This window comes from Natator depressus, chromosome 4 (genome assembly GCF_965152275.1).
Source record: "Natator depressus isolate rNatDep1 chromosome 4, rNatDep2.hap1, whole genome shotgun sequence".
Lineage (NCBI taxonomy): Eukaryota > Metazoa > Chordata > Testudines > Cheloniidae > Natator > Natator depressus.
This window is the reverse complement of record NC_134237.1, coordinates 59002540-59026653: the sequence shown is the minus strand read 5'-3', so window position 1 is coordinate 59026653 and position 24114 is coordinate 59002540. Positions and strand designations below refer to the sequence as shown.

The 24114-nt window shown below is 40.2% G+C and overlaps 2 protein-coding genes across 5 annotated transcripts in view; one reads left to right on the top strand and one right to left on the bottom strand.

The window, feature by feature from the left end:
- Positions 1–12201, bottom strand: part of ARFIP1 (ARF interacting protein 1) — a 113789-nt gene extending 101588 nt beyond the window's left edge. Inside the window, exon 1 of one of the 3 annotated variants that reach the window (XM_074951010.1) lies at positions 11843–12201. The gene's annotated coding sequence lies outside the window, so the exon portion shown is untranslated. Of the gene's footprint in view, positions 1–11499; positions 11631–11842 lie in introns of those variants that run through there. The other 2 variants (XM_074951009.1, XM_074951008.1) reach the window with 2 other exon arrangements.
- Positions 11905–15777, top strand: TIGD4 (tigger transposable element derived 4). Of its 2 annotated transcripts, none has more exons than XM_074951004.1 (2): positions 11905–12237; positions 12941–15777. In XM_074951004.1, the coding sequence occupies exon 2, from the start codon at positions 13615–13617 to the stop codon at positions 15154–15156; it is 1542 nt and encodes a 513-aa protein (XP_074807105.1). In that variant the 5' UTR covers positions 11905–12237; positions 12941–13614; the 3' UTR covers positions 15157–15777. The 2 variants fall into 2 exon arrangements, with proteins under 2 accessions (XP_074807105.1, XP_074807106.1); XM_074951005.1 differs by lacking the exon at positions 11905–12237 and adding an exon at positions 12343–12804.
- The last annotated feature ends 8337 nt before the right edge of the window (positions 15778–24114 follow it).

The window sequence follows — 24114 nt, the reverse complement described above, 5'->3', positions numbered from 1 at the left end:
CCATGTCTACACTACAAATTTATGTCGACTCAAGGTATGTTGGCATACAGCTGCTGTAGTTAGTATATCACTTGTGCATGTGCATACTTGACTCCCTATGTCAGCGATGCATGTACTCACTAGGAGTGCTTGTGTCGATGCAGAATGTGGTGCACCATCAACAGGCATCCCGCTGTGCAACTCCCCACCATCAGCGCGCTGACTTTTGGAAAGTTTTGGCAACGCCTGACGGGGCAAAATGAGTTATGCAGCTGTGACTGGGAGCATGCAATCAACTTCTCAGTTTGCAATTATCTTCATCCCATAATGGTATCAATATCCCATAATTTTTATGACTTTTTTTCAAAATCCCACAAACCTGCATGGCCCTCCTGGCTGTCCACCATCTCTGACAGAAGCATGGAGCCTGCACAGCTCTGCATTTTTGTCATGAACTTTGCAAGCACAGGGCATAAAATCCCACAGCATTTCATAAACGTTGCAAGCACAAGGCATATAATCCTGCAGCATTTCCAGAACTGCAAAAAGAACCAAATGAGTGGGGAGCATGATGATTCCTTGGAGGACAGACTGCTGTGGAACATAGTGAGAACCAATTCAAGGTTGTTGGCAGTATTCACCAAGCCGCTGCAGATGGTGAAGCACTGCTTTTCAGCCTGAGAATTTAGAACTGACTGGTGGGATCCCATCGTAATGCACATTTGGGACAATCAGCATTGGCTGCAGAACCTTTGGATGCACAAGGCCACATTCCTAGATCTGTCCACTGAGCTTGGCCCAGGCTCCAGCACAGGGACACAAAAAAGAAAGCTGCACTGACAGCTGAGAAACAAGTAGGATTGCACTGTGGAAACTTGGAATACGCAATTGCTACCAGTCAGTCAGGAATCAATTTGCAATAGAGAAATCCACTGTGGGGGATGCAAGTGTGCAGGGCCATTAATCACATTCTGCTATGCAGGACTGAGACTCTTGGCAATGCGCAGGACATAGTGGATGGCTTCACAACTATGGGGTTCCCAAACTGCAGTGGAGAGACAGATGACATGCATATCCCTATTTTGGCAATAAAACACCTTGCCACTGAGTACATCAACAGAAAGGGCTACTTTTCTGTGGTTATGAAAGCACCGGTGGATCACCAGGAATGCTTCACAAACATCAATGTGGGCTGGTCAGGGAAGGTGCATGACATGCATATCTTTAAGAACACAGAACTGTTCAGAAAGCTACAAGCAGGGACTTTCTTTTCAGACCAGCAGATTACCATTAGGAATGTTGAAATGGCAACACTGAGTCTGAGAAACCCAGCCTGCCCCTTGCTCATGAGTCTGTACACCGGCCATCTCGACAGCACCAAGGAATGATTAACCCACTGGCTCAGCAGGTGTAGAATGACAGCTGAATGTGCTTTCGCTTATTTGAAGAGTCAATGGTGTTGTCCACTCACAAGACTGGACCTCAGTGAGAAAAATATCCCAATGGTTAAAGCTGCCTGTGTGTCTTTCATAATATCTATGAAACAAATGGGCAAAAAGTGTCTGCCACTGTATGATTGAGAAGATAAAGGAGCACTTAAAGAAGATAAGGCCATTGTGGAGAAACTAAATGAATTCTTTGCATCGGTCTTCACAGTTGAGGATGGGAGGGAGATTCCCAAACCTGAGCCATTCAAATTGATAAACTAAGCAATAAGAAGTCACCAGGACCTGATGGTATTCACCCAAGAGTTCTGAAGGAACTCAAATGTGAAATTGCAGGACTATTAACTGTGGTCTGTAACCTGTCATTTAAATCAACTTCTGTACCAAATGACTAGAGGATAGCTAATGTGACGCCAATTTTTTAAAAAGGACTCTAGAGAAGACCCTGGCAATTACATGCTGGTTAGCCTGACTTCAGTACTGGGCAAACTGGCTGAAACTATAGTAAAGAACAAAATTGTCAGACACATAGATGAACATAATTTGTTGGGGAATAGTCAACATGGTTTTTGTAAAGGGAAATCATGCCTTACCAATCTACTAGAATTCTTTGAGGAGGGTCAACGAGCATGTGGACAAGGGGATCCACTGGATATAGTGTACTTAGATTTTTCAGAAAGCTTTTGATAAGGTCCCCCACCAAAAGCTCTTAAGCAAAGTAAGCCGTCATGGGATAAGAGGGAAGGTCCTCTCATGGACTGGTAACTGATTAAAAAGACAGGAAACAAAGGGTAGGAATAAATGGTCGGTTTTCAGAATGGAGAGAAGTAAATAGTGGTGTCCCCCAGGGGTCTGTACTGCTGGGACCCGTCCTATTGAACATATTCAGAAATGATCTGGAAAAAGGGGTAAACAGGGAGGTGGCAAGATTTGCAGATGATACAAAACTACTCAAGATAGTTAAGTCCCTGACAGACTGAGAAGAGCAATAAAATGATTTCTCAAAACCGGGTGACTGGGCAACAAAATGGCAGATGAAATTCAATGTTGATAAATGCAAAGTAATGCACATTGGAAAACATATTCCCAACTACACATATAAAATGATTGGGTCTAAATTAGCTGTTACCACTTAAGAAAGTTGGAGTCCTTGTGGATAGTTCTCTGAAAACATCCACTCAATGTGCAGCGGCAGTCAAAAAAAGCAAACAGAAAGCCGGGAATCATTAAGAAAGGAATAGAGAAAACAGAAAATATTATATTACCTCTATATAAATCCATGGTACACCCACATCTTGAATACGGTGTGCAGATGTGGTCACCTCATCTCAAAAAAAGATATATTGGAATTGGAAAAAGTTCAGAAAAGGGCAACAAAAATTATTAGGGGTATGGAACTGATTCCGTATGAGGAAAGATTAATAAGACTGGGACTTTTCAGCTTGGAAAAGAGATGACTAAGTGGGTATATGATTGAGGTCTATAAATTCATGACTGGTGTGGAGAAAGTGCTATTTACTCCTTCTCATAACACAAGAACTAGGAGTCACCAAATGAAATTAATAGGCACCAGGTTTAAAACAAGCTAAAGGAAAGTATTTCTTCACACAACGCACAGTCAACCTGTGGAACTCTTTGCCAGAAAATGTTGTGAAGGGCAAAACTATAACAGGGTTCAAAACAGAACTAGATAAATCCAGGGAGGATAGGTCCATCAATGGCTATTAGCTAGGATGGGCAGAGATGGTGTCCCCAGTCTCTGTTTGACAGAAGTTGGGAATGAGCAACAGGGAATGGATCACTTGATGATTACCTGTTCTGTTCATTCCCTCTGGGGCACCTGGCATTGGCCACTGTCTGAAAACAGGATACTGGGCTACATGGACCTTTGGTCTGACCCAGTATGGCTGTTCTTATTTTTAACAGTGAGCCAGAATAATGTATAGTGTTCTCTATCTGACCCTGCTCTTTTGTGGCCTATGTGTGGTGATTACTGTACACGTAGGAATATAACATTGTTAATTAGCCTATTAATTTTGTTTGTTACTGATCCTATGAGTTGTGTGTCACCAAGCAGTAACTGGTTGCTTTCAGAACTACTGAGCACTAAGCAGCATATGTTGTGAAATAATAAAGATGAATTATGTTGCAAACACTACAATTTTATTCTGTAACAAAATCAGTGCAAAAGTTCTGAAATTTTAAATCAAATACATTATAAACTTAATAGAAGAGAATTTATGAAAGGGAAAGAATATTCATGTCCATTTCAGCTACACATACACCAACTGTAGGTTTCACAGGTCTGTGTATGTGAAGCTGTGATTGTCTTCCATATACTCCAGGGTGTGGTTTTAGAGGTAGTACACTAATCTCTGATGCCACATGGAATGTTGGGGGGAGGGAGGTAGAAAGAGGCCCCAATATTGAATTATCAATGGGCTGCAAAGGGAGGAGAGACCACGATTGTTAAATGTGCAGGTCTACCAGAGTCCACATTATTTGTGTTTGCTGCCTGAGAAGCCATATTATGTTCTGATGCATCTCTCACTCCTTTACCTGCTGGGACTCCTGGCTCTCTCTCCTCTCCACTCTTTCCTTCTTCAGGCTGTCCACTATGTTCACCCTCCAGACTCTGTGCTCACAGTTTCTCTTCTAATTTGCCACTCAACATTATTTCTTTCTCCATTATTTTGAGGAAGTTTGACCTCCTGTATAACACAGGCCATCGGACAAGATATCCATTCTGGGCTTGCAGTCAGTGAACCGTCCCAAGTCTCAGCCTTTTGAGCTAGCATGGGAAAGGACCCTGTAGCTGCTACTACGGAGAATCAGACTACTGCCAAATAGCAGGAGGTCTGCATGCAAGATGCATCAGACCATTATCTGGGTTACATTCTGACAAGCCCTTTCAGCCTTAGCCTCAAATCCCAAATCTATTAGTCATGTAAAGCATAGAACAATGTCTGTAGTGGCATAGGAGCACAAACAAAAATTCTGCACAACCTCCCCAGGACTTTTACTGATTTTGTGACCATTCATAAAGCAGAAGGTGCCAACAGCATTTTGGCCTTTAACTTCTTAAAGTATGGTTCTACTTCGAAATTGGACTAAAAATGCCAGTTGTACCAAGGTCAACTTCCATAACAAATATGCACAGTTTACAAACAAAAAGGTGTGCTTTTTTAAATGTCAGCCCTTATTATTTATACTATGGTAGCACCTAGGGATCCCAACCAAGATCAGGGATCCATTACTCTAGGCTGTAGAATAAATATAAAATTGAACTGAAGTTATATTTCCTTAACCAAACTTCAGCTAGATGTTGTAAAAAGGCCCTGACTAGCAGGTAGGAGGAATCCCAAGAAAATAGAGTTTAAGACCAGAAGGAATGAAATAGGGATGATGTCTGGTTCAAACAACAACTAATGAGATAAAGCAACAGTTATCCAACAGTGTGTTGGGACCCCAAAGTGGGTCACAAGCCCATTTTAATGGGGTCACTAGTGCTGGCTTAGACTTGCTGGGGCCTGTGGCCAAAGCCAAAGGCGGTGAGGCTTGGGCTTACGCTTTGCCCCACTCCCCCCACACAACCAGGATGTTGGGGCTCCAGCAGGCTCAGGGATTGGTCCCACTTCCTGGGGTCATGTACTCTTTTTGTTGTCAGAAGGGAGTCATGGTGCAATGAAGTTTGAGAACCCCTGACATAAGGGGCTCGTGAAAAGAAGGCCTCCAATCAATAGGAGTGACTGCAGATGGTTTTAAATAAGACAAAAAGAATGTCTTAAAAAGGGAGCCAACATGGGCCTCCCCACCCCATGTACCAGTGTTAACAGAAAGGAGGGGAAGAGCAAGGAGGAAAAACCTTGGGTAGAAAGGAGGTTGTAAATCTTTCCTGGATTAAACCTGGAAATTAGGGTGAACTGTCTCAAATTGGTTGTTCTGTAAAGTGGTAATTGGCTAGGACATAATTTGCTTGTTAAAAGGCATAAAAAGAATTATGAATTTGAGGTTTCATTGTGAGACCCTACCTGATCATGCTGGAGCATGCCAGGATGACATGGTTTTCCCTTGGTCTGGCCTGGTGGGAAGTATCTTGATCACATGCTTAAAAATACTGTTACTATATTGGGTGCAGTAACTGCTTATTTTATAGGCTGTTAGACATGTTTAGAGCAATTGTATAAAATATCATTTGACCATTGGACTTAAAAGGAATTTACAGTTAAATTAGTGTTTTGTGGTCTCCCATATTAACAATTCCAGCACAGGCACTATACATAGAATAAAACAGCCCCTGTCCTGAAACAGTTATGATCTAAATCAACAGGAGATAAAGAGTTGATGGAAGGGATATAACATACAAGTAGGATGAACAATGTGATGGTCTACAATTGGCATGGTAGTTCCAAAATTTATATTTTGTTAGTTTTTTAAATATTTGGGGTGAAGTTTTTGGGAGTATGTCACATTCTGGGGTGCAATTCAGACCAGTGAAAGGGTGCGTCACTTCTTGTATTATAACCCTGAGTGACCCAAAATGCTTCTGCTACTAGCGGCTCTCTATCTGGGACACACAGCCAGCATGCACTTTGCGTTCTGTGTGTTGTACAGCTCCGATTCGACCACTTCGAGTCTAACAGCCTGCCAGTAGTTATCAGACACACTTTTGTCTTTACCAGATTTGTGATCCTAACACTACCCCAGTCCTGATCTTCCCCCAGACCCATGTGCTCTGATATATCCAGCCCCCTCCCGCAACATTCGCTCCTTGAAGGACACAAAATGCACCAGCCTGCAACATTAACTGGAGTTAACATTCACTTTGGTACAGACACAGTACTGTTGGTTTATATTAATAATAAAATAAAGCAAAAGAAGACAGCATTTTCAGTGAGTTCAAGTATAACAGATGAAGTTAGAAATACAGAAGCAAATAAAAGTGCTAATACTCATGTAAAAGTCTAAAACCTAATCTAGCAGGGTTTGGTTTGGGCTTTGTTCAAGACAGTCTCTCTCACCCAGTCTTCCAATAAGAGGGTAGCGGACTCCCCACTTCTCAGTCAGGATCTCTTCCAGAGGCAGAAAGTTGCGGGTTTCTTTGTCTTCTTAGGTGAACAAATACATTTGAGATTGTCTGCCCCTTTCTCTTATAGTCCAGTGAACCTCTGAAATGGATTCCTCTGAAGGTCACCCCTCACAATAAAGTTTATTCAAGAAGTGAGGAAGACGAGATGGAACCTGGTGGTGAAGGAGGCTCCATGGTCTATTCCCCCCACCCATAGCTGGAGTTTGCTAAAATGCAAATTGTTCCGTTTCCTGCACTCTTCTCCCCCCAGCAACTGTCTTGATGGTTCTGTTTATTACTTCCACGTAAATGGAGATAAACACACAATTCTTTGTTTAGGCTAGGCCTGTTTAACAACCTTTTCCTAGGCAGGGCTGTCTGGTTTTGAACAAGTATTACCATAAGGGGGAATTCACAACTGTACATATAATGTTGCTACATTACATTTTACCATATTACTGACCAGTGATTTATGAGTGTTCAGATGATACCTCATCAGGTATCTTTTGTACAAGACTATAACATATGTAAAGGTGTGAATACAGGGTGCTTTGAGTCACAAAGTACATTAGTGGAAAGGAGAAACAAAGTGAAGTAGAGGAGACACTGAAGGGAGGCGGAAAGAAGAGGTGTAGGAGGGGGCTAGTGGAATGAAGGTGAAGAAAAGAGACAGTGAGGAAACTGGAGCAAATATCCAATCAGCAGAGAGAAAAAACATCCAGAGTAAAAGCTGCAAAAACCAGCCAGATACTCGTGCAAGTGTCCAAAGTCCTAGCTGCAGCTGTTTCTCTCTACTCCTGCCAGCTCAGTTTCATGTTGGCTTCTCTCATAAGTCTCTCTTCGCCATGCTCCCAAGGCTGTCAGAAGGGCAGCATGAGGAGATGTCTGCCCTGGAAAGGAGACTAAACTTGCAAACTAAAACTGGGTTCAGAGGTCAAGGTAGATTCTTCACCAGTCACTTGTAACAAAGGTTATAAAGGTCAATTATGTCCTGCAGTCACCTCCATAAACCCTTAGTCACTGAGGACATAATTTGAAGACGTATACAAATCCTATTTACACTGATGTAAATCACTGGAACTGTAGACACTTCTGCATTATGCATAAATAGAAAATGAACCTGGATTTCTCTTAACTGTTGTCTGTACGGCCTAACAAGAGTTAAGCACTTGCTTTTGATGCTAAAGCAAGCAAACAGCTCTCTAATACACACAAGGAACAGTTCCGTAGATGTAGAGTAATGTAGTGCTATTTTTACATGATCACTTTTCATAATAGAACTGCACTTGAAAACTGTAATCTGAAAAAATTTCCATATAGCTGAAACCTACAAATGATACTGCACTGTTTGAGCAACCTGTGAGGTAGATAGCTGATCTCTAAACAAATAAATCAAGACTGCCAATAATCTTTGGTATAATGAAAGGTGACATGCCCTGTGTACAGTAAACCTCCTAGCATTCCACATTTACTTACCTTCACATCAGATACAGAAAGTGCCAGTTAAATAAAGCAGCACTAGTTATCTTCATATCACATTTCAACTTTCCAATTTGTGTTGAATGTTTTATTTACATAAAGTCTAATCATGAGTAGTCAGGTGGTCCATGTGATGTGTAAAGTAAGGTAACAAGCAAGATATAGAAAACCTGGGGAAATAAATTATCTAAATTATATTACATTGGGCTGACCCATTACCTTATTTTAGAAAGGTAAATAGAATTATGCAAGATCACCTACAGAATGAGCACCATTCATGACAAAAGCAAGAATACTAGCTTCATTCAGAACGGTCTTTGCAAGCAAACCAAGGATTATTTTTGCTCTTACTGATCCAAAAGCCATATGAACTACTTCAGTAAGTAATGCAAATAGGTACTTGCAAACATGAAGGACTTACCACTAAAAAAGGTCCCCCCTCCACCACCCCCACCCCCAGTCTGCTGCTGGTAATAGCTCACCTTACCTGATCACTCTCGTTACAGTGTGTACGGTAACTCCCATTGTTTCATGTTCTCTGTGTATATAAATCTCCCCACTGTATTTTCCACTAAATGCATCCGATGACGTGAGCTATAGCTCACAAAAGCTTATGCTCAAATAAATTTGTTTGTCTAAGGTGCCACAAGTCCTCCTTTTCTTTTTACCACGAGGTGATCACTACATAAGTGTCCCCATACAACTCTGCTTATACTCCACTTTTGGCCTGTAATATTTCTGCCATATGTGAAGGTCTTTGATGGGGATAAGTTTCCACTAGGGATTAGGAGACTAATAAACCCATTTTGAACATGACTAAAACACAAGACTACAAATCCAGAGACATTAACTCTGTCATGCTGTGTGACCTTGGTCAATCTCTGTCTGCATTTTACCAAATGTAAAAAGGGTGTTCTGGGTGACACTTACCTCATTTATAGCCATACTCCAACCATATATGTTTAATTTAAATAGAAAATAATCAGAGATCTGCCATTCAAACAAGGGGTTTGCTCTTAATCGAGTCACTTTTTTTTGGTTAGTGATTGACACACATTGCAGTGAGGAAGACTGGATTCCAAACCACTTCTTTGTTCTCTTTAAGGACATTGACCACCAACTTACCACAGACTTCACTAATGCATGAATTACCAAATTGGAAATACAATACTACCTCTCTGGCTGAATGGTGCTTGTTACACAGCATATTTTTATTTGAGATTATTTTCTCAATCTGCTGTGCAAAGAACATGTAACACCGTATCTAACAAAATTTGTAAGTACTAATGCAAAGTGACTGATTATCCCATCCCTACTTCACTGTTCGACCTTTCTCGCTAATAAAAAAACATTGAGTATCACTGAAAAATGTTGTCCTCAAGTGACTTTTTAAGTTTCAGATATTTAAATTTGCATCTCAGAGTCCATTCTTCAAGTGCCGTTTGTCCAAGATAAGCAGGGCTCCTCCAATCTACCTTTCCAATAAACATTGGCTTGCCAAGTGTCTCAGAGCACAATAAGGCCCCCATTTACACTGCAAAAACAGTAGTATCAAAAAGAGCAGTAATAACACAGTTGTCCACTGACATGATTAAAGCACATTTGAGTTCAACAGTACAGATGGAACCTAAATGCTTAAAGTTCCATCTGAATTCTTAAAATGAGGAATCCTTTAACACCGTGAAGGACAACAGACACTGTTGTATTTCCAAGGTAAACTGTGTCTAAGTACTCTGAAAAAAGCTTCAAAAGTATTACCTTTTTTCTTATTTTGAAAGACTGTCAAAGGAAATATAAATTTTGGCTGTCCCATGGATTTAACAAGTTCACTTCCGTACTTCAACAGAGCCAAAACTATCAGCCACCTGCTCTGGTTCATTCTACTATAGACAGGCAACCTAATTTAATTGGCGAAAACACCCTAACTACCTAGCAGAGTGATAGAAAAAAGAGCATGCTGCCACTTGGTTAAATGAACTGGTAATACTGTGATCGAGGCACAATTACTCCTGAACAACTAGAGCACAAAATTTGCAATTCCCCAAGGACCATTCACTTCTTTCTACCTAACACATGTCAAACACAGGCCGATTAAAAATAATGTACTGCTGTCCAACTTCATCCTCTCCCAATCACTGCCCATCTCTCCTTCACATAGAAGGGTTGAAACTGTCACCCCGCAATAAAATGGCTTTTGAACAATAAGCCGTTGAGCTACAAACCACTAAATAATCTCTTCCTCAAGCCCACTCCAGTCATGAGTGCAAAACCACAACTTGGAAAGATCATTGGTGCTGAAAGCATTTCTACTGACTAAGTGTTTAGGCCACAAGATATGAATAAAATCGTGGATGATATTCCCATTTGAAATCATGGGTGATCCTGCGGATGGACACAAACCATTTAATGCTGTACGGTATTCCCCCCCTGCACCCATTTTGTCACTTTGTAAAGCTCCTCAATAGTGCTATAAAACAAAACAAATATTGGTTCTGCATCTTCCCTGAGGTTCTTCCTCCCAGTGAAGTCAGAAGGTTTGTTGCGTATTACTCTGCGACTAGTTTCCAATTTTACATTCAAGAAGCATCCCACTTTCTGTACGGTTACAACTAGAATCTCAATCACAAGAGTGCTCCCTATGTCCTCCAACACATGTGAGAAAGCTGCAGGATTTCTGAGCAAATGGAAGGTGACAGATGTTCGCAATTCCAACTCCTTATAGGAGCTAGGAAAGTGGGGAGGAAAGTGAAGGACTGAAATACAATGGCCTAACACCACTGCAATGCAATATCAGGACTCTTTACCCTGATATGTGACTCCACCTGATGACAAAATGGTTCTCCAGATCTTCAAGTGAGAGTATGAGTGTTGTACACCGAGAAATTGAAACTTTTATTTTAAACTGAAAACTACCAAGAACTGGTCATAATTTTCTCAATAAGCCATTTAAAAAAACTGCAAACATACAAGGAGAGGGCAAGTCTTATTTAAACAGACTTTTGAAAGAGGTAACATGTCTTTCACACAGTTTGCTGCAAATTATGGCTTGTATCATTTCCTCTTGATGCTTTCCACACTTTATTTCTTACTACCATGTAATCAATGTGGTAAGTGGCTTTTTTTTCTTGTGGTTAAAACAGTGTGTGGAAACAAAGGATCAAAACAAATGACTACTTTAAAAAATCTTGTTTTTTCTTTTCACTTACGTTTATTTCATTTTTAAACAACCAACCAGTTAAACATTCATTTATTTAATCATTTCAAATAAGCCTCTAGATGCCAGTTATTATTGAAAATTGCAAGGCGGTAAAAGTTAGCTAAAAATAAAAACTAAAAATGAACACCAACAGCAACTAACAACCGGAGTCCCTCTGCAGATCCTCTGCAGCCCACCGAGGCGCTCGCGGGTTGCCGGTCCCTGGGGAATAACCCGGGATAAGCGGATGGCAGCCCGGGTAAGGGAAAGTGTGTCAGGAACAAGCTTTCGTTGCTGACAGGCGTGCAGCGATGACGGGGCGTGGGACCTACCTTCAGGGAAGCGCCGCCGCTGGGAGCGCCGGCACCTGGGCCGAAGGACGCGGCACCGGGAAGGGGGCTCGCGGGTCCGGTGTCGGACAAGGAAGCAGCTTCCCGGCCTCCGCGCCGAGACGTGACACGTACACAGCAAAGCGGGGGGGGGGGGGGGGGGAGGGGAAGCGGGCGCTGCTGCCCCGTTCCCCGCCCATTGCCCGCGAGCTGCGCCTTGCGCGGACAGCAGCCGCCGCTCGCCCCGGACCGCAGCGCAAGGAACCGCCACCGCCCCCCCGAGAGAGGCTTCCAGCACCTGGGCCCCGCACAGAGCGCTGCCCAGCCCCCCGCCACCTCCTCTCACCTGCCAGCGGCGCCGCTGCCTGGCCCTGCTCCGCGGTGGGCGGACGAGGGACAACTGCTGTCACGCCCGGCGGGGAAAGGGGCGGCTCTAGCGGGCAAAACAGGCTCCAGTGCCAACGTCTGCACCTTTATTTCTTCCTTCTCCGGCACCAGCGGCAGCCGGAAGTGCTTGGCCGGAAATGGGGCAGCGGTGGCCTCTCTATGGCCATGACGTGGGAAAGTCACTCTAGCCAACAATGTCCATTTCTATGGTGTCGCTACCTCCATGCAGCGAGCATAGCAACGACATCCGGGGCCCTGCCCCTTCACCGGCTTCCGCGGCGGCCTGTGGGTTAGGCAGGGGACGGAAGCGGACTCCCGGTGCAGGACGTCCGGTGGCGGCTACACCCGCACACCGTGAGCCCCTCCCCACCCCGCTCGGGGCAGCCGAGCAGGGAGCGCGGCGCAGCCTCCCCCGCCCCAAGAGAAGAGCGGGGGCGGGCGGGGCTCCGGGGGGCTGGGACAGGACAGGGGCGCTGGGTGTGCCCCGGAGGGTCTCTCGCTGACGCTCGGGGCGCGGGCTGGTTCCTGCCGGTGCCTGTCGCCGCCCGGCTGCAGCGCTGGGCTCAGCCAGACTGAGCGGCGCCCCCGACCCACAGGGCAGCGAGCGAGCTGCGCTGTCTGGCAGGGCCCGGCCGCTGCCCCGCGGGAGACGCTGAGGGGCGCAGAGGTGTTAGACTCCCCGCCCTTTGGGTACCTGGTGGACTGGGGGACATCGTGCTGGGGGAAGGGCCCTTGCTCTGCTCCCCAGCCAGGTAGCAGCTGCTCTCGCTGCCTCCTCCCCCTTCCGTGTGTGGGGTCAGCGAGAGAGAGACACGAAGCGAAGATCCGTGTCCATTCAGCGGACAAGAGCGGTTACGTGGGGGCGTGTTTGTCCCGTTCGCAGTGTGGGCCCAGCTGTTGCAGGGTTCTCCAAGTCTCCAGGTTATTGTCAGCACCTTGAAAGACTCAAGTTGGCAACATGATAACATCCCTTTGACGCCCAAATGAAATCCAGGGGGCCTGTGATTAGGTAAATGAAAGAAATTCTGCTAATGTGCTTCCTCTCTTCTTGTTTTAGTGGCCTGAGGTGAAGAAAACAGTTGGCCTCGAGGAAACCTGCTGCCAGCAGCGAAGTCTTTCCTAGAGTTTAGCATGAGAGCGACTTTAGCACTATGGGATGGTCCTGCACAAAAAGAACAACAGACAGCTCTGCATCCATTAAAAAATATTGTTTGTCCATACAGGAAAGGGCACTAGAGGCCACTTTCTTATGGATTATGTTCTCTTCTTTGAATTAGTTCCTAGGTGTGGTCAAGGTTATAACGCACCAGAAATAAATCAGCAGCACTGAAAGGTTTTTATATCTATGTCAATGAAGTCATCCTTCCCCCCCCGCCCCACCCCTTGCTTTTCAGTCTTTGGGGGTAGGGGGCATGAGGGCAGTTTCCCAGAATGAACCTGAAAGGAACTTGTAATCATTGTGTTAATTTGTATAAATACTAAACTAGTTTTTAGACTCTTTCTAGATAAAGACATTCAAAGGAGACGTAAGAGAGGCTAAATTGCTATTAATGTACTGATAGTATCCAGGAAGATACCAGTGACTTTACCACATCAGCATTCACAATGTGAGGACTGTGACATCAGTATATATACTTGAAAACTAATCTAATTAAAGAAGCTGATATCAGAAAGGACTAGAAAGAGTGTTTGTGTGTGTGTGTGCTTATTTGTAAAAGAGTACAGGATACCATGGCAGAGACTTCAGTGGATCGCTCGTCTTTACCTGTAATAAGGAAAAAGAAAAGTTTATCCATTGAGGAAAAAATGGACATAATAAATGCTGTGGAAAGTGGCAAGAAAAAAGCAGACATTGCAGCAAAATACGGCATAAAGAAAAATTCATTGTCTTCAATTATGAAAAATAAAGATAAGGTTCTAGAAGCTTTTGAGTCCTTACGATTTGATCCTAAAAGAAAAAGACTAAGAACAGCTTTTTATACAGATCTGGAAGAGGCATTAATGAAGTGGTACAGAATTGCTCAGTGCTTGAATGTACCAGTAAATGGCCCAATGTTGCGTTTCAAAGCTAATAATTTTGCTCAGAAATTTGGACATAGTGATTTTAAGTGCAGTAATGGCTGGCTTGATCGTTTTAAATCAAGATATGGTTTAGTATTCAGGTCTCAGTCTACAGAACCTGTGGCTACTACAGCAGATACTTTAACTGTTTGGTACCAAAATGTTCTTCCTTATTATTTAAATGATTATCAGCCAAAAAATGTGTTTAATGTAAAGGAGACGGGATTGTTTTATCGGATGTTACCTAATAATACTTTTGCATTTAAGGGGGAAACTTGTTCTGTTGGCAAACTAAGCAGAGAGAGAATAACTGTAGTGATTGGAACAAATATGGATGGCTCTGAGAAACTTCCTTTGCTTGTTATTGGCAAAAATAAAAATCCGCACTGCTTTAAAGATGTAAAGTCGCTGCCTGTGGATTATGAGGCAAATGATATGGCATGGATGACCTCAGAAGTGTTTGAACAATGGATGCATAAACTTGATGAAAGATTTCAAGCACAGCAGCGGCGAGTAGTATTTTTTGTTGACTCTTTCCCAGCTCACCCAGAGGTAAAGAATCTAAAGTCTATTGAACTGGTGTTCTTTCCTCCATGCTCATCATCCAAATTTATAGCTATGAAACAGGGAGTTATAAGAAGTCTGAAAATCAAATACAGGCATCGTCTTATCAAGAGATTTATAGACTGCGTAGAAGGTAGTAAAGAGTTTACATTGACTCTACTGGATGCAGTTGATATGTTGCACCTATGCTGGAGGAATGTAACTCCAGAGACTGTTGTTAAAAGTTACAAAGAAGCAGGATTCAAATCACAAACAGGGGAAAATGGTGACACAGACAGAGAGATTGAAAGTGGTTCAGATTTGATTGCACATGCATTGGCAGCTGGGGTAGAGTTTCCAGAAGGTTTATCTTTGGAGGAATATGCAGCTTTGGATGATGACTTGGTAACATGTGAAATGCCCACAAATAATGAAATGATATGGACCAAAGAAACCGCTTCAGTTAAAACTTATATGTTTGTTTATGATGAAGAGGAAGAGGAAGGTGATGGATGTCCAGGAATTGAACAGCCTTTGCCATCAAAAAATGAGGCTCTGACTGCTTTAGATACTCTTCGAAGGTTTCTCAGAAGTCAAGACATGAATGAGTCTCTTCATAATTCCCTAGCAGATCTAGATAATTTTATTCAGCGTGTAGCATCTAAATGAGGGTTTATCCAAGTATGAAAGCATTTAAATGGAAAAACTAGTTATTTAGCCAGTTAAAAACCAAATAAAAACCTGTGGCACAGTTCTGTGGTTTGCTTTGCAAACATATGTAGGTATGACGAATACAATTTAAAATAATGGAGCTCTGAACTGAGGTCTTCCAAGTATATGGGGATGATAAACTAAAATTGGGTGGGAAGAGGGGTAACCAACCTTTGCGTATTCTTGGGCCTTTTAATTTGATAACTGTGGAAGGTACAAGAAAAGTAAACAATGATTTTCCAGTTCATAACTTGAGGCAGATATTGAACTGGCAGTTTGTTCCCTTTTATTGATTCTCTCTCTCTCTTACACACACACACACTCTCTCTCTCTCTCCCTTCCACTTCCACTGAAGTTAGTGGGAGTTGGTATTGTATTTCAATAAAGGACTTTTACTCTGTTTTAAAATACAAACAAAAAAAAAGTTTGATCTCTTAGATTACTAAGGCTTTTTTAAATGTAGAACTTTCTTCTTGTTAAAGAATCCTAGTGATGATACGTAGATATCAGAATTTGTTTTTTAAATGAGAAACTGTGGAAAATTGGTGCTTGTTTTATTTTTAAAAGATATGTTTGACCTGGATCTATATGAATAGCACAACCATACACCAATGTTTAAACAAATTTGACTCTATTTGATGGATTGTACATCCGAGTTCAAAATGGAGACCCATTTCAATCTTTTGATATCTGAAATTTGGGTTTGATGTAGACCCTTCTATACTATGTACTTCTATATTTTTCTGTGATAAATAGAACAATTTAGGATTAGTTTATACAGTATCTGCATTTTAAATCTCACAAAACTCTTACGTTTACTGTAGTTAATAACAATATTGATATAAACCAAGTAAAGTACGTAAACTTTTATTTGTGAAATATGTAGTATGGAGGCTTTATCTAAACTAGGATTTTATGCACCAGTGCAAACTCATAATGTGCATGTGGTTTGAATTGGTGCAATTTACAATGTGGTAAATTACATTGTGCTCCTAAACTGAGCCTAGAGTAAAGTGCAGCTACATGAGTAGCCAAAATCCCACTGTAGATGAGGTCTAGCATTTGTAAAAGTTAAAAACAAAACGTTCATTTTTAAGCATATTGTAGATATATTACTTTATCAAAATATTCATATTTTTAAAGTCAATAACTTTTACGTTTTTCTGATTTTTGAGAAAATACTATATTTTACAGGAGCACTTTAGAAAACCTACGTTATATAGAATCTATTGCTGGAGCTAGTATCTAAACCTTACTCCATGTTTTTTAAAATTCTTGGTATTTAAATGTGCTGTTTGGAAATTAATAGTTTGAGTAAGACTATATTTATGTTACATTTATAGGATTCTGTATCCAATTGTAAATACAATGTTTTCTGGTAGCAGGGATGTATCAAAATGTTACCTTACAAATCATGATGTTCCTTTTCATGTGACAGATTTCCTATGGCTAAATTTTATGAATCTTTCATGAGAATTGTTATCTACAACAGTATTAATTATCTACTTTTTGGTTTCTTGTTACAAAATGACTAAGAGTTCTATCAAAAATATAATTGGGCTCTTTTTCTGAATGACAAATACAGTCAACATCTTACCCAGAGATTTATAGATTATGTGGAAAATGCATCCTGCTCCATCATCCTCTTAGAATGCTGTTGGAAGAATATAGATTTTTGTGGCTTGTAAATTGGGAGGATCGGTTGTGTCTGTCGCTAAATGCTTTAGACCCAACATTTAGAAAACATTACTTCTTATGCAAGCTAAGGCTATTTTAAAGCTACAGAAAATGAAATGTTAAATACCATAAAACCTGGGACTAATTTTCCTTTAATATTATTATGATTTGAAGCTTGTCAAATACTTTGATATATGTTTACCTTAGTGTGGCTCCAATTAAAGCAAAATCCCAGTGGCCTTGATCCTGCAGGCCAATCTACCGAGCAGACCCTGCAGCTGTGACTCATTGATGTCAGTGGGTCTCCAGGTGGGTGCAGGGACCACATGCTTGAAATGCCTGGCTAACTAAGGAACCTGACCTTGCTTCCTTCTAAGTCAATGGCAAAATTTGCATTAACTAAATGGAGCAGGCTTGTACGCTAAATAGTGAAGATGAATTATCTTTATTGCCAGATGTAATAAGTGAGGGATGTAAAGGGGGCATGAACGCAACAGAATTTTTATGAACCCAAGGTCTTGTAGAATAGTTGCAATCTTTCTAAACTGATTTAGAAGATCAGGAGAAACTGAAATAAGCAGGTCTGTGAACACCTAAACAAGCAAAGATAATGGACAGCAATAGGCACTATGATAATGTTTTACTGAAATAATTTTATGCAGAATAGTAGCCTAGTAGCTCTTATAATTATAATTGGGATTTTTGCTATTTTGTGCAGGGGTAATGTGTGACCGTGGGAAATATCAGAAATTCAGGGATTTGAAAAGTCTGAGTTTATTCATGCTAACAAAACAAGGCAGGAGCAAGAAATAACTTACTACTTTGGCCTTAGACATTGAAAGTGAATTGTAAAACTTTCATTTAAAAAAACCTCTCAAGATTCCATATTTTTGATATAATTTAGAACTCAATATTTTCAAACCTCTTTTTTCATGTTGAGGCCAGCTAGAGAACTCTTACATTGAAATATTTTTGAAGTTAACCACATTAGGCTTGAGTAAAATTTTCAAAAGTACCTAATTGACTTAAGAGCCAAAGTCCCATTTGAAAACGAGACTCAAACTTTTAAGTCAGGTGCTTTGGAAAATTTTACTCTTGCTCTCAGAACACCAGCCAACACAAAAGTGAGAATGCTGCCACTGCCTAGCAACAGACTAGTAGCAGAACCTGCCAATCAAACTGAACAAATTTATTGTCATTTCATTTCTGTTCACTTTTTAAATTCTTTCATATAGTAAAATCTACACTGTTCACTAGTGTATGTAGACTTAAAAATTACAAATATTTGTTTTCAAATAATTTGAGATTCTGTATAGAAACTTAAAACAGATTCAGCTGTTGTTTCAAGTGGCTGTAATATGATCAACTGTTTCAGCAGGAAAATATTTTTCGAGTCTTGAGTGGTAATGGTGAAAAAGGAATTTGAATATGTAAATATATTTTTAACTTTAGTCCACATACACACTCATGTATGGATATATTTTAAATAGCTTAATGTAAATCTGCCAAGCACATAAAGACTCTTCATTTTAAAAAGGGGAGAGGATGAAGGGAATTGTGGCTTCAAACTGAAAAATGTTTGAAATTATGAACATTTATATAAAAGGCAGTTTGCTTGACTGGTCATTCTCTCTATTAGGCTACTATTTTATATATTTGTACATTTATTCCTCCATAGTCATCCTCTTGCTTTAGCCTTCCATGAGTTGATGATTTTGTACTGTGAGATTGCACTTTTCAATTAAAAAAAAAATCAGGTCTGCCACAGTCAGTACCATATCCTCACTGGTAGTCAGGTAAGAAGGGAAAGGGAGCAATCTTAAGAACATAATTTCAATAACTTGCAAACAAGGCCAGAAAAATAAGAAAAAAAAGTAAAGGTATGTTTGATATACTTGAAAGCCTTCTCCAGCTTAAAAGTCATTGTTTAAACTGGGTGTTTCAAGTTAAATTTACTTTCTAAGACCACATCCGCAGTAGAAAATTTTAGTAAAAATAACCCATTGGGGGGATTTTATTCTTGCGGCACATTTCTGCAAGGTTCTGAGAGGTTCTAAGAATGCACAACTCCCTTTGAAGTTACTGGGACTTGAGGATAGACATCAATATCTGGACTCTAATGCTTATGGGAAATTATTTGGAGAAATTTTCTGTGCATCCAGGGATCAACAAAACAGAGTGAAGCAGCTTGTTTGAGAAATGTAGCCATATGCTCCCATGTACCAGAGAGATGTAATATTCTGACAGCTAGGTAAGCTGGACGTAATAGACCAGTAGTACTGGTTTTTATTAATATATTAGCATATATAAGTCTTGAGAGCCACTTTTTTAAAGGTACAAAATTTTGTCCATTATGTTTTTAGTTGAAAAATACTACAAATTGTTAGTCCTTATGTGTACAGTAGAAAACATCACTTATATGCAAGTATAGATTTGAGTGACGTTGATATAGTTTTTCTGTGTTCTTTCTGAGGCACTGAAAAAGGAGATCGTTCAAGTAACCAGTATTTCACACCAAAACCTCACTAAATTTGTCGCTGTGATTACTCGTGTTCTCAACTGTAAATTAGTTTAAATTGTAACAACCACTAAACATTCTCAACATTGGGCTTAAGAGAAATGTTGAACACGTGCTGAGTACCCTGAAGCCTACTTCTGTAGCCTTGAACAAAATGCAGGGAAATAGCTGTTTTATTGCTGATGCTGTTGAAATTTGGAAGGAACTGAGTGAGATCTGAAAAAGAGAAATATGCAACGACAGAGTTAAATTACAAGCATTAAAAGAACGAATGGGACAAGCATGATCTCCAGCTCATTTTCTTGTCAATATTCTCAATACTTGGTACCAGGGTCAAACCTTAACTGCTGAAGAAGAGGAGTTGGCTATGACATGGACATCCAGCAATCATCCGTCCATAATGCCAATTATAATAAACGTCAGAGGTAAGGGTGAACCATTCAAGAAATATGTTTGCTGATGATGTTTTAAAGAAAGTCCCACTAGTGAAATGTTGGAAGTCACTTAAGCACTTGGATTCAGAGACTGTTGAAGTGATGATCTCACTTTTAACAGCAGTAGCTTCTTCTGCTGGTATAGAAAGAATATTTTCTTCCTTTGGACTAATTCATTCCAAACTGAGAAATCGTTTGGGATCTGAAAAAGCAGGAAAGCTTGTTTTTCTTTTCCAGATTATGAACAAACAGGAAAATGAAGGAGAAGACGACTGAGTTAGCTGCAGAAGCCAATATTTTAAGTTTCTCATGTTGACTTGGCTGACAGTCGATTTAATTTTTGTTTTGTTTTTTTAAATTCTTTTAATTATTTTAGTTAAAAACAATTTTAACAAAAACAAACCTGATTTTGAAAAACTTGAATGTTTAACTAAATTCAAAAATTCATATGCTTGTTTTGTTAAAATAGGTTTGCTGTTGAAGAAAAAAATCCAGAAGACATAATGTTGTTTTAGTTAAATAAAACAATTTAAATGTCTGTCTGGTGGTGTTCTCTTCCTAATAGAACATGGCAAGAAAATCCTCCAAATATTAATGATAGTTCACCTCCCAATGATTTCATAAATATCTGCTTGAATTACCTTTGGTAAATGAAATAACCAAACAATCATTCATTTTCTGATATAGCTGTAAAACTAATCTGAAAAGTTTTCAAGATAAATCACTTTAAGAATGTATAGTGTGTACCTTCTAAAAATGAAACCTACATCTATCTCTGGGTTGTGAAGAAAATATATTAAGGTTATTACAACCAACAAGAATGCACTTTTATGTAGAAATCCATGATTAAATAGAGTCTTCCTGACTAGTGATTTAAATCAAATCCACCCTGAAATGAACGAAGTAAAGAAACAATATTTATGGTGCTGGTGGAAACTAAATTAGATTTTTCAAACTCCACTTATAGTGAGCTTGATGCTGTCAGTTGCACATATAAGGAAATGTGGCTTTTTGTTTTAAATACGTTATCTCGGTTTTTCACTGTTCGTGTCATTGACATTATAAAGGTCGAATTTTCTCAAGTAGTAAAATCTTTTAAAATCACATTCTCTCAGTAAACCTAGCTGTCCTACAAAAACCCAATATCCTGTCCAGACTGTTATGTGAGCAGTATGGTTTTCCAGCCATACCTTAAGTAGCTGAAGATAAACTTAGAGTCCCAAAATAATATTGCTTAAATGTTTCTTGATTCTTTTTTAGATCATGGTATTTCTCACTTGATCCTCCCATCTACAACCCTGAACTCAAAACAGCTCAACTTTTTTTTTTCCTTTGCCTACAGCCAATTCCTTATTAAGTACTGCACTATACGACATAGGCAAACAGGGTTACAACTATAAATAAATTGGATATTAAGAGTCAGATTTTTAAAGGTATTTAGACACCTAAAAATCTGATTCGACGGGCCTAATTCTTCTACTGTTACTTAAATTGAGCGGTATCTTACCCATGAGTAGTCCCTTTGAAGTCAAGGGGAATACCTCAAAAGTAAGACCCTAATCCTGCAAAGACTTGTGTATTTAAATTTAAACATGCAAGTAGTCCCACAGGGTTAACTGAGGCAGAAGTCTTTTGGAAAAAGTAGTGTGTGATCATGTAATTAAAGACTATCATAATCCACATAGGAGTTGAATTAAGATAGCACAGATAACTTTGAATCTGGCATTTCCAAACTTTCAAATGCTTGATTACATAAGTTAAAGACCTCACTTAGGAAAGCATTCCTTTTCAGTAAAGCATCTAAACATGTGCTTTAAGCACATACTTCAGTCCCTATGACTTAAACATAATACTATTATTATTTAGCACTGCTACAATGATTTTCAGAGACACAAACAAGCATTTAACCTGAGGATCCTCAATACAACCCTACAAAGGGGTGAACATTATTTTTCACATATTACAGATCAGGAATCTGACCCAACTACTTTTTAAGATGGACTCATTCTATTTCAATCTTTGTCATTAGCCTTCAAGGTAGTACTATCATAAAAATGATCAGCAATGGCTGAAAATTGATTTCCAAATTGCATTATAAAAATCTTAGGTTGCTTGTAAATTAATGAATTAATCTGCTTTGTGTAGTTATAAAATTCAAATGTAAAAGTGTCTGCCACCTAAAAGCTGGAGAGACTCTGAAGCTTCTGGCTTTATCTGAAATTACAGGCTTTGTTGAAAAACACCACCTGAAGTTGTACTTGGGAGTTGTTTGCACCACATCAATTTTAGCCCAGTGTTCTTCTCATGTAAAGATGGACCTAAGCTCGTGTGGATTTCAGTACTAGTAGTCGTGGAACGTCACAGACTAGTGGGATACATTTGTGTGCTAAAAACACGCTGGTTCAGAACAAGGTATTGTTTGTAACTATTGTCCGTCACGTAATAAGGATATGTTTCCAAAGTGAACAAATAATGACAAGGCTCTGCGCTCAAATGAAAACTCTTCATTGTTTTAGAAATCTGTCTCTAGCCAATGTTGGTCTTTTGCACATTGGAGATCTCTTTAAAAAAAAAAAAAAGTAATTCACTAGCGTGAGATTATTAGCCCAAGTAAATGAGCCTCCAGAAGAGAATATATTTCAAAACAACATTGGTGCTATAATACAACATGGAAACAGTTTATCTCTGTCTGTTTTAAGATTTTGTAGAGTATCAAAATGTGACGCTGATAGGCATGATACCAGCTCTTGCTCAGGCTACAGGCATTAGTTAAGAACTAGCAAACCCATAGCTGGAGACCAGACCAGTTCACCTGTATGCTAGTTTTGCTCATAATACGTATTAGTTTTAAAAGAATATTTAGTGTTTGGACTCTATGGGATGCTTGTAAGTTGCTGCATGCATTAATGTTACTTACAGCATGGAATACTGACATGACAAGAAAATATGTAAGTTTTGCTTTATAACTTGAAAATGTTTGCTCTGAACTTGTGAACTTAGGCACAGGGATCATCCCACCGTCCATCCAGAAGGACTATGAAAATCAGATGGGCCATCAAGGAACATCACAATACAAAAGATTAGTTAAGGGCAGTGGCACCACCAGCAGCAGTGCAGAAGTAAGGATGGCATGGTCTGGTATTGCCACCCTTACTTCTGCACTGCTGCTGGCAGTGCTGCCTTCAGAGCTGGGTGGCCAGAAAGTGGCAGCTACTGGCCAGGCACCCAGCTCTGAAGGCAGCACAGAAGTAAAGGTGGCAATATTGTGACCCCCCCCACACAATAACCTTGCAATCCGCCCCCAGGACTGCCTTTTGGGTCAGGACCCCCAGTTTGAGTAACACTGGTCTCCACTGTGAAATCTGTATAGTATAGGGTGAAAGTACACAAAAGACTAGATTTCACAGCAGAGACCAGATTTCACAATCCGTGATGCGTTTTTCACGGCCATGAATTTGGTAGGGCCCCAGTTATACAGCATCAATGGTGTGCAATAGTACAGAATCCTCTTAAGGAGCCAGTCAATGCAATGCAATTTTATTGAAAATGAAGAGGGATCCATTCCATGTCCACATTAGTGACATTAATGCATGCAGCAACTTACAAGCATCCCATAGAGTCCCAACACTAAATATTTTTATAAGACTAATACACTATACACGAAGACACTATACATTTTAGCCAAAGGCTTTTCATGTATAATTTCAAACAAGTCTGCCACAGTTCTGAAGCTTGTCACAGATTCAGCTGTTAGTACTCAGTGAGGCGAACAGAATAATATTGCAATGAACTGGTTTGTGGAATTGTGGAATTTTTTTATTCTGCTAACCTCTTTCTAAGAGAATGAGTCAAACAAATTTACTTTTTAGTAGCCACTCTTTGGGCTCTGAATCCTTCATTTTCCAGAGCATTAGAAAAAGTTCAGGGCAAACCCCTGATAACCACGGGGCTAATGTGTATATACCATTGGCGTCTACTGGATGGAACTAGCATGGATTAACTGTGTCATAAGCACTAATACTGTTAACAATAAAAATAGCCTCTCACTTCATTCAAATCATATGGACCCCAGTTCATTTTAGCAGGAAGATCTGAGTTATAAACCACTTGTCATGGTAAAGTACCAAGTGGCCGTGATGTGCAGCATAATGATAATTATGATTTCCTAGGAGGCCATAGATTCATTGCAGTATGGTTCTAATGACACTCCAAATCCCAACAGAAAATTCATCCTCACGAATGCAGCATACGCCAAGCTAAAATTCAAGGACAAGTAGCACTAAGATA

Bases quoted from the DNA above. Each gene is read 5' to 3' on its own strand.
- TIGD4 (XM_074951004.1), top strand. From the start codon at position 13,615: ATGGCAGAGACTTCAGTGGATCGCTCGTCTTTACCTGTAATAAGGAAA.